A 9721-nucleotide genomic window follows, 5' to 3' on the forward strand; every position below is an offset into this window, starting at 1 on the left:
AGTGCTGCCTGCAACAAAATACTTGCCAGGTGATTGTGTTATGAATTGACCATCCTGTATAACAATATTTTGTATTTATATAAGTGCATCCACGAGTGTCAGCTCTTTCACCAGACTGCCTGGACACTTCGATCGTGACATAAAACAATATTATTTGTTACAGGGGTGCCAAAGAACAGTCAGTGAAGGAGCAACAAGATGTTCAGCTGCTGAACCAGAACAACAATCTCCTTTCACCCAAGCCAAAACTCAATAGGATAGCAGGCTTAGTGAAGAAGTAACAGACAGTAAAAGTCAGAATAAATTATGTAGACTGAATCTCATTAATTAGCAAACTGAAATTATCAGTTGCTTTCAAACACACTGATGTTCCGATGGTGACAGACAGAAAGCAGTAATGTGTTGATGTGATGTGTTTTGTTCCTTGTGAAAGTGGACAACAAACAGTGAGCAATGGAAATGGAAAAAAGCAGACTAATAGATTTAAAATTACATATTCATTCTTATTTGTTTCCACCTAAGCTTAATGCTAATTTTTGTATTATTATGTCTCCTTTTTTGTATGTGTAGGCTATAATTTATAGTTGTCTCCAAGGACTGATTTGTGTTAAGTTCTTCTGCAGTGTTACGTATAGATTTCATATAAAGGTAGTAAGAACTCTGGAAACAATATTACTATTTTCAAAATAATTTATAATTACATAAACTTTGTAAATTGCAACTGTATTGTGTTCCACTATGTACAGAGTCTGAGATTTCAAACACGTATCATAACTGTACATTCCAGTTTTAAGAAAAATGCATTTTATTACAGCTGTGTAGCATAATTCATCAAAATATGTTCTGCACAAGAACAGTGTAATATCATTTTGAATATGACTGAACAGTTAATATCCCTAAGATTACTATAGTAGTTATTCTGGAAACCATTAACTCTGAACATTTGATATACCAAGCGATTGGATTCAAGATGTAATTCCAATAAGCAATGTGTTTGGAAAAAATATTTCTTTACTGAATTTTGGATGTTCCTTTCATAATATTTTGTACATACATTTACATTTAATAATGAATTATATATGCAACAGTGATTTTAGTTTTTGTAAGAATGGATATAATGTTTATGTAATATATATGTGTGTGTGTGTGTGTGTGTGTGTGTGTGTGTGTGTGTGTGTCATTACTTGTACAACCAGTTTCAAGTAATTTAATGTGAACAGTGAGACAGAACACTTTTTCAACTATTTATTGACAGTAATTTAGCACAGAATGTGGCCAAAGTAATTCATAGGTTTCTATTTTTCTTATTCTTATGCATTACTACTGTGAAAATTGTGAGCACTGTATCAGTGATGTGAAAGCATTACCCTGTTTTTATCATGGGCAGTTCATAGATATGCCATTTCAAATAGAGCAGCAAATCCAGTAAATTACTTTTTGCAACACCATGTGACCTGGCATTCGGCGATTATAATTTCAAATTCTTACAGTCAAAACCTGAAATCGACATGTTGATAAAATACTTCAATTCCATGCCTACTTTTACTTTAATATCATACATAAATTGCACTTTGTATTGTCCTCCTTTGTTATCTTCATCAGATGTGCAATAATCTGCTATACTTTCAAAGAAACATATCAAATGTCCCACCTAAGACAAATGCCCGAAATATATTGATTCGAGATAACTTATGTGGTTATTACAGCAAGTTGCATTTTTTGTACATGTCTTTATCATGTACTAGTAATTGATGTAAACGGAGGAATACGTCACACACACAAAGAGAGGGAAGAAAGGGAGTGAGAACTACAGAAATTAGTGACAGGCTCAATGGAGGCAGAGAAAGAGAAACATAGAGAGTGACAATGGCAATATACGTGAACAGAAATGAAAGAGAAGAATTACAATTTAAAGAGGATGGAATAAGACTGGATGAACAGGAGTGAGGTCTGCATCCTACTTTCTTGAAAATTATGGAATATGTGTTAATTATCAGTTACTGAATGGGAAACAGTAAGCTCTTGAGTTTCAGCACAGTTTGTTGAGATCAGTACACAAATGTGTTTGAATTCAATACAAGGAATATATTTCACATGAAAAAAATTGTTGTATGTCTTATTACATGCATTTCAGGATAACCACACAGGTTTTAGACTTAGATGAAACAGTGGCAGAAAGAGTAATGCATGGGCAGCATGTACTGTAGCACTGGACAGATTATAATAGTTAAAAGATTTTTGTGTGCACTTATTTTTGCACATGTTCCTTTCAGGGCAGGGCAGAAAGACAGCAGTGCTTAATCATTATGTTGGCAGGAAGAGTTTAGAACAGATTATGTAAAAATGATAGGTGCCAAATACCAAATATATAATCAGATGTTGGTAAATTAACTGGAAAAACTGTTTATTGGCAATCAGTCTCAGGTAAATGTAGCATATGAATTATTTTTAAGTCAACAATGCATGTTCTAAGATTTACTGCATGAGAAATGATATCTTGACCAAACTGAGGATACAGAACATTTGCATTATATGGAAAAGATGAAATGATACACTCTCAAAGATTGGGCTATTTCTGGACTCTGTGGGATATGTCGATGTCCTGTAAGCTGCTGGGGGACCTGTCACTAGAAATTTAATTTGTGTAAACTATTTAAATTGCTGAGTTATTTTCAGGTCACATGTGTTTTAAGTAGTGTAGTGTTCTCTTCCTACAACCTATACAGGTTAGGATGTTCTCATTAAGACCAGCCTTTTAACTCCTTACCAGTAGTCACCTGCACAGTAGGAATATGGATACTGAAGAAGTCTTTTTAGTGCTTTATCAATACCATTGATTTCATTCATAAATCTATTGATTAAAATTCTAAATAAGTCAAAAATAATATGGAATTTCTTCTTTTTTGCTATTGATTTTCATATTTATTGTTTCTTTGTACCTTCATCTATTAGTGCTTTTTATTATTATTTCTTCAGTTCATGTCCTCCTCATCATTTGTGTGGGCTTCTGTCTGATCTGGCAACTGTTTTATTTTTGATGCTTCCTGCCCCTGTCTTCTCAATTTTTAAATATTTCATTTGTCAAAATATCATCATTTGCATTCCAGTTTATAACAGTACACAATTTTAATGAAGAGATAATTGATGTTCAGCTTCAATACCATTAGTAGCAACAGAGGTAATATCTGTTCGGATGATTAAAGGCATTTTCAACTATAAAAGTGTCATATCAAAGATTGTGCTGAACTAAGAACTACTGGTGATATATATTATATAATGGCATATTTATGAAATTATTATTAATTGAAATCTTTGACTATGTCTTGAGATAGCTCAGAATTAAACATTCCATGAATTATTCACACGTTCACACCCACTTCTATCATTTCTAACCCATATAAAACATTTAATGCTTTTTGTGCTAGTGTGAATGTTGATGCTAATTGTTGTACGAAATATTATATTAAATGATTGTAAATAACATTTTTAGACATGTTAACATCTGTCCTGTAGTTTCATGTATTTTAGATTGGAACCAACTTAACGTGTGACAGTGATTTTGTTTGTTTGTGTGTGTGTGTGTGTGTGTGTGTGTGTGTGTGTGTTTTGTTTAGTTCCTGTTCAGTTGTATAAAGATGTGATAACACGTAGCTGCCATTTGATCTGTCAAGTCTTCAATACAAGGTCATGTGGATACTGAATTAATCCAATGCACCATATATTCTGTAGTGAAAGTAGCAATCTGAATATATGTTGTTGATACTGAAGCTTGTTATCTGCTGCTTAAATGCACTCAAAACATATAACTGTTAACTTGTAAGTGCATCATTTTACATGTTCCAGGTCTCTTAGACTAGGGGCCAAATTGTAACTGTGCATCCACATCATATTAACAGAACTTGCTATATGCAGCTTTAAAGATAAAATGTCTCTCATTAAAATGCTTTGTGATATTTGTTAAATAAAATAATATGATGTCTTGCTTGTTCCGGGTGATTGCAGGCAAGCTCCTCCAGTTCTGTTGTACAAACATGTCAAAATTGAATGAAAGAGAAATAAGAATATTTGCAGCCATATAATCATTTCTATAAGCTGATTTAAATTGACATTTTGTATGTTTCCAGTGTTATCCCAAATCAACTACTCAAAATTTTTGGTTTTTAGTTTCCTTAAAATTGCCACCATACCCTAAATCCCACACAGTGGGTAAGAAGCCTAAGAATAACTTGACTATAATGCACCCATAAAGCATGACTGGTTTCACTTTGATTAAAAAAAAAAAGGTACTGTGATTCCTAGACTGAAATGTCATTCAGGTGGGAGGAAGTGTTCAAATTCATGTTGGGTTATCCTGACCTATGTTTTCCCTGGTCACTGTAAGTGGATTTCAGCATGGTTTCATCAACAAAGTTACATCTGATTTCCTACAGTAACTACATTCAAATGAGCTAGTACTTCAAATCTACTGATGTTGACTAGTTGCTTGAGTGTAACGTTCCTTCATAATAACTTGATTCATTAACCTATTGTCTCCATGTTATGCCACAGCCCCCCCCCCCTCGCGCGCGCGCGCACACACACACACACACACACACACACACACACACACACACACACACACACACACACTGTTCCCTTTAACAGTGAGGGTAGTTGAAAAATGAAACCACAAAAATAAGTAGTTCATAACATTTATTTTCATTTAGCTTGAGAAGATGAAATCAAATAGAAAAATTATTGTTATAGCTTTTTGGGACGGCAAAGGAATTTTGACAATGAATTTTATAAAAGTACCATGTGAGAATACTGAGACATCACAGGTTAATTGCAAAACACCAAAGGTCAAGCCAAAACAAATAGTGTGGAATGATTACCAAAGGAATCCTCCTCCTTTACAACATTGTGTGACCTCATACTCTGAAATTATTGAAGGAAAAACTCAGACCTTTTGGCTTGGAGATTTTTCAAGATCTTTCCCAAGTTGAAGGCCTGGCTGGCTACTCAGCACTTCAGGACCAATGATGAGGTCAAGGATGCAGTCAACGACTGGCTGAAGCACCATGCAGCACCATTCTTCAATTAAGACATAAAGAAGTTGGTGTCACAATACGAGAAATGTTTAAATTTGGTGGTAATTATGTGGAGAAGCAATGTCAACATTTGAGTACATGTTCATTTAAAAAGTTATCTTTCTTAACAGCCAAATGGAGATTAACATATGATTAGCTCTCACTTATACCTATTTAACTCATATCTGCAATGGTGTGAGAATTAAATTGGGACAATACACCAGAGTTTTCCTATTGTACAGAAACATTTGAGAATGGAGTTCACAATTTCTGCTTTTGCTTTGCTATCCTCAATTTCAATTCTTATCTCTTTCATGGACAACTGGGCATAACTTTGGTGGTACTACAACACTAATATCCATTACATATGACTTGAATTACTGTAGATTGTGTGAGACACCTTTCAGTAATATATTACAGTTGTCAAAGTCTTCACGCATTCCCGTTTTGACGCCCTCCTGTTTTGTTCAGCATCTTTCTGTCTATAGTCCTATGCTTTGTTTTACACCTATTATGCGCCAGTCGATTCTTCTTAGGAAGTTGGTTTTACCGTGACTATATACCACAGACGGTTTCTACCATCATGAAGTACATATTTATCCAGTTTATAGTCAACTATTCTCTTAAACATGCACCACAGTTATACATACTCCTGTCCAGGACTAAATGCTGAAAGTTCCTCATTTTGATATGACACTACTGCGTATTTATCTAGTCTGCTGAACATACAAAACTTTCAACTTGTTTTAGTAAGTAATAAGCTGAGGTGGCACCGCCATCTGGGTAAATTAGTTAAAAAGCTCAGTTCACAGAATAAATATTTTGACCTTAGCTGCATTCCTCCAGAACATTAAACCATAGTATAATAATGAGTGAAAGTATGCAAAAGATATTAGTAATCTCTCTTGTTGTGTCATCCTGTAAATGGAATTAAAAACTGTAAAGTAGGCAGAACTGAACTTCTTTGTTAACTTACCCATGTCCTGATGTCACCTTAGTTTATTATCCATCTGGGTATCTAAGAACATCACACATGAATCCTCATCCAGTGTGCCAACTGATATCTGCTTCTGGCATCTTTAGTGATTTTTATTGATGCAGAGTTGCACATGCAAGCTAGTATATTTACTCTTTCTTACTGTTATAATTCCTGCAAATTCTGCACATTTAAACAAGTAGTCATGACTTCTTTATTGGCGTTCCTTATCCTTCCTCCCCAATTTTATCAACTCTTCTAAATCAGGATCGGCATGCAAAACTGCACACGTGCACGATGTATTGCTCACAGGTGGGACAGTGCTAGGCCTCACTCAGCTTTGCTTGGCCATCCTCAGAAATGCTCAATACAGTGCAACCTTTCATTTAACAGTGCAGGACGACATTTTTCAGTTGGTGTAACATTATTCAGTTCAGTAGAACTGTCGTATCAATACTGTTTACATTCAGTATTTGTTCATGGTATAAAGGAAGTTGACAGGTCCAGTGGCTGTTACACAAAAAGTTGCAGTCTAGTGATCTATTGTTATGAGCCTTTACAAGTGAATGGGAATGGCAGAAGAGAAGGATGAGTATTCTCAATATCTATTGCACTGTCACATAACTGACAGGTACTCCAGTTTTTCTGTGAAACAACATTACAACACCATGCAGAAAGAATATAAAGATTTATCTGACAACAAAGGAGCAAAAATTTACAATGATTGACAGAGGGGATTCATTGCTCTATACATCAAGAAGCACCATGGGGCACAGGATGAAATTGATGGTACAAATAGTGAAATTTCTGGAGTCGCATACACTATTCCATCGTCAGGTGCAACAGTTTTCAATGGACTTGAATTAAGAGCATGGAGACTTGATATATTGCTGCAAATTATGTTGCTTAAGTCATAGAGCAGAGAAGCTGGAAGGATTTAAAACCAACTATTGTTGAATTTACGAAAGGGAAAGGAAAATTATAATGTGTGGATTGGATTGTAGACCTTAAGACATCACAAGGTGACAAACAACTTAATTCTGATTTGATGGGGGTGCATTTAAAAAGGAAATCACATTCTGGAAGGGACAAATTCTCACAACAAAAAAAATCACACTCCATTTCCCTAAGCTCTCTAGCGTTAAAAAAAACTATGATTTTTAAGAATTCATTGTGGCCTTGAAACAATTACAAGAATAGTTCTTTAAACATTTTGAGGACAGTGCCAATCTCTCATTTGTTTTTGAGACCATTTGCGATTTCAGTTGAAAGTGCCTCTGTTCATGTGCAGATGGAACTGATAAATCTTCAATGTAATTCCTGTTTAAAAGACAAATTCTTTTATATTAAAACTGTCTAGAAGGTCTACACTGTCTTCCTTGTGAGGAGTTTCCAAGTCTCCATAGTGAGGTTGCAAACATGATAAAATTCTTCAATCAATATGCTTGCATGCAAATAGAGTACAAAAGTATGTAAAATGTCTGCACTGTGCATATGCTAACAGTTTGTCCCAGTAAAAGTTATGTCTTCAGTGCATTAAAAATAATTAAATAATACTGTAAACCTGTTTTGTTTGTGATCTATGTTGTTGATAAATATGAAATCAAGTTGTATGCAGTGAAATTATGTTGCCAATTAAATGCAGCGTGGTCACAGTTTCACACACAAGACAGCATGGCTAGGCAGTGCGGGGAAAGTGCAGCCAGGTGAGAGAGCTATGCACACACGCAAAAGCACTATTTGTGTTCCAAATTCTTGGCTGTCCCAGCTGTAAATGGTGGAGTTTCAATTATACTATTTTTTAAATTTTTGTCACTGTGACCAAAATGGTACTGAAACAGAGGATGACAGACTAAAGGTCGAAATACTAAATGCCTTTTTCCAAAGCTGTTTCACAGAGGAAGACTGCACTGTAGTTCCTTCTCTAGATTGTCGTACAGATGACAAAATGGTAGATATCGAAATAGATGACAGAAGGATAGAGAAACAATTAAAATCGCTCAAAAGAGGAAGGCCGCTGGACCTGATGGGATACCAGTTCGATTTTACACAGAGTACGTGAAGGAACTTGCCCCCCTTCTTGCAGCGGTGTACCATAGGTCTCTAGAAGAGCGCAGTGTTCCAAAGGATTGGAAAAGGGCACAGGTCATCCCCGTTTTCAAGAAGGGACGTCGAAAAGATGTGCAGAACTATAGACCTATATCTCTAACATCGATCAGTTGTAGAATTTTGGAACACATATTATGTTCGAGTATAATGACTTTTCTGGAGACTAGGAATCTACTCTGTAGGAATCAGCATGGGTTCCGAAAAAGACGGTCCTGTGAAACCCAGCTCGCGCTATTCGTCCAAGAGACTCGGAGGGCCATAGACACAGGTTCAAATGTAGATGCCGTGTTTCTTGACTTCCGCAAGGCGTTTGATACAGTTCCCCACAGTCGTTTAATGAACAAAGTAAGAGCATATGGACTATCAGACCAATTGTGTGATTGGATTGAAGAGTTCCTAGATAACAGAACGCAGCATGTCATTCTCAGTGGAGAGAAGTCTTCCGAAGTAAGAGTGATTTCAGGTGTACTGCAGGGGAGTGTCATAGGACCGTTGCTATTCACAATATACATAAATGACCTTATGGATGACATCGGAAGTTCACTGAGGCTTTTTGCAGATGATGCTGTGGTGTATCGAGAGGTTGTAACAATGAAAAATTGTACTGAAATGCAGGAGGATCTGCAACGAATTGATGCATGGTGCAGGGAATGGTAATTGAATCTCAGTGTAGACAAGTGTAATGTGCTGCAAATACATAGAAAGATAGATCCCTTATCATTTAGCTACAAAATAGCAGGTCAGCAACTAGAAGCAGTTAATTCCATAAATTATGTGGGAGTACGCATTAGGAGTGATTTAAAATGGAATGATCATATAAAGTTGATCGTCGGTAAAGCAGATGCCAGACTGAGATTCATTGGAAGAATCCTAAGGAAATGCAATCTGAAAACAAAGGAAGTAGGTTATAGTACGCTTGTTCGCCCACTGCTTGAATACTGCTCAGCATCTACATCTACATCTACATCCATACTCCGCAAGCCACCTGACAGTGTGTGGCGGAGGGTGGTGGGTGTGGGATCCGTACCAGATAGGGTTGATAGAAGAGATAGAGAAGATCCAACGGAGAGCAGCACGCTTCATTACATGATCATTTAGTAATCGCGAAAGCATTACGGAGATGATAAATAAACTCCAGTGGAAGACTCTGCAGGAGAGACGCTCTACAGCTCGGTATGGGCTTTTGTTAAAGTTTCGAGAACGTACCTTCATCGAAGAGTCAAGCAGTATATTGCTCCCTCCTACGTATATCTCGCGAAGAGACCACGAGGATAAAATCAGAGAGATTAGGGCCCACACAGAAGCATACCGACAATCCTCCTTTCCACGAACAATACGAGACTGGAATAGAAGGGAGAACCGATAGAGGTACTCAGGGTACCCTCCACCACACACCGTCAGGTGGCTTGCGGAGTATGGATGTAGATGTAGATGTAGAAATACTAAAAAAATTGTTTTTTTATCTGGTCTCTCTTATTCTTTTCTCGCACATGCAAAACGAGACATTTCACTGCTCGATTGAGTCTGAATGTTTTGGAGTATCTATATAAAGTTCTTTCCTATTTCT

General features: G+C 36.4%; 1 protein-coding gene across 6 annotated transcripts in view; it reads left to right on the top strand.

Moving 5' to 3' along the window:
* Positions 1-4079, top strand: part of LOC126457360 (schwannomin-interacting protein 1 homolog) — a 1975729-nt gene extending 1971650 nt beyond the window's left edge. For all 6 annotated transcript variants that reach the window (XM_050093596.1, XM_050093598.1, XM_050093593.1 and 3 more), the window contains one exon: positions 164-4079. In XM_050093596.1, coding sequence (XP_049949553.1) covers positions 164-281 — 118 coding nt within the window. In that variant the 3' untranslated portion in view covers positions 282-4079. The remainder of the gene's footprint in view (positions 1-163) is intronic.
* Positions 4080-9721: the final 5642 nt, after the last annotated feature.

This window comes from Schistocerca serialis, chromosome 2 (assembly GCF_023864345.2).
Source record: "Schistocerca serialis cubense isolate TAMUIC-IGC-003099 chromosome 2, iqSchSeri2.2, whole genome shotgun sequence".
Classification (NCBI taxonomy): domain Eukaryota; kingdom Metazoa; phylum Arthropoda; class Insecta; order Orthoptera; family Acrididae; genus Schistocerca; species Schistocerca serialis.